Here is a 453-nt window from a genome sequence, read left to right as displayed (position 1 = left end):
TTAGCAGGGAGGGAGAAACGACAAACCGATTCTTTAAGGACGAGGCGAGTGCGGCGCATGAACTGCTCGCGCATCTGCTTGCGGCGGCGATTGGGAAGGTTATCTCTAGGTATAACAAAGCGCTCTCGGTGGGGAACGTGATCTCCTATCTCGTGCATCTCGCCGTCAACTACCCACCACTCTGACTTGCCCTCACCACCGGCGAAACCAGGTTTGGTAGGCCGAGGCCGGCCGCGCGGAAAGCCCCCACTTGCCCATCGAGCTTGTTGTCGCTGCGGTAGCCACCGTAGAAGGGTAGCGCAGATCTCCGGAGATTGCTCCGGCATCCGCCGCACCACAGCTCGTAGAAGCATAGGGTCACTCTAGATTTTGGGTTTTGCCATCATTACGAAGGCTTCCTTTTTTTTTTCGGTGTTTTTTTTCTTTTTTGAGGATTTATTTACACTTCACGTA

General features: G+C 53.9%; 1 protein-coding gene across 1 annotated transcript; it reads right to left on the bottom strand.

Annotated features, from left to right (window-relative positions):
- Positions 1–8: 8 nt before the first annotated feature.
- On the bottom strand, positions 9–425 carry LOC110034246 (the record flags this gene model as incomplete). Its single annotated transcript, XM_020738526.1, has 1 exon — positions 9–425. A coding segment is annotated over exon 1 (345 nt), but the record flags the coding sequence as incomplete, so codon positions are not given.
- Between the last annotated feature and the right edge of the window lie 28 nt (positions 426–453).

This window comes from Phalaenopsis equestris, unplaced genomic scaffold (assembly GCF_001263595.1).
Source record: "Phalaenopsis equestris unplaced genomic scaffold, ASM126359v1 Scaffold178236, whole genome shotgun sequence".
NCBI classification, from domain to species: domain Eukaryota; kingdom Viridiplantae; phylum Streptophyta; class Magnoliopsida; order Asparagales; family Orchidaceae; genus Phalaenopsis; species Phalaenopsis equestris.
This window is presented reverse-complemented; position numbering and strand designations above follow the sequence as displayed.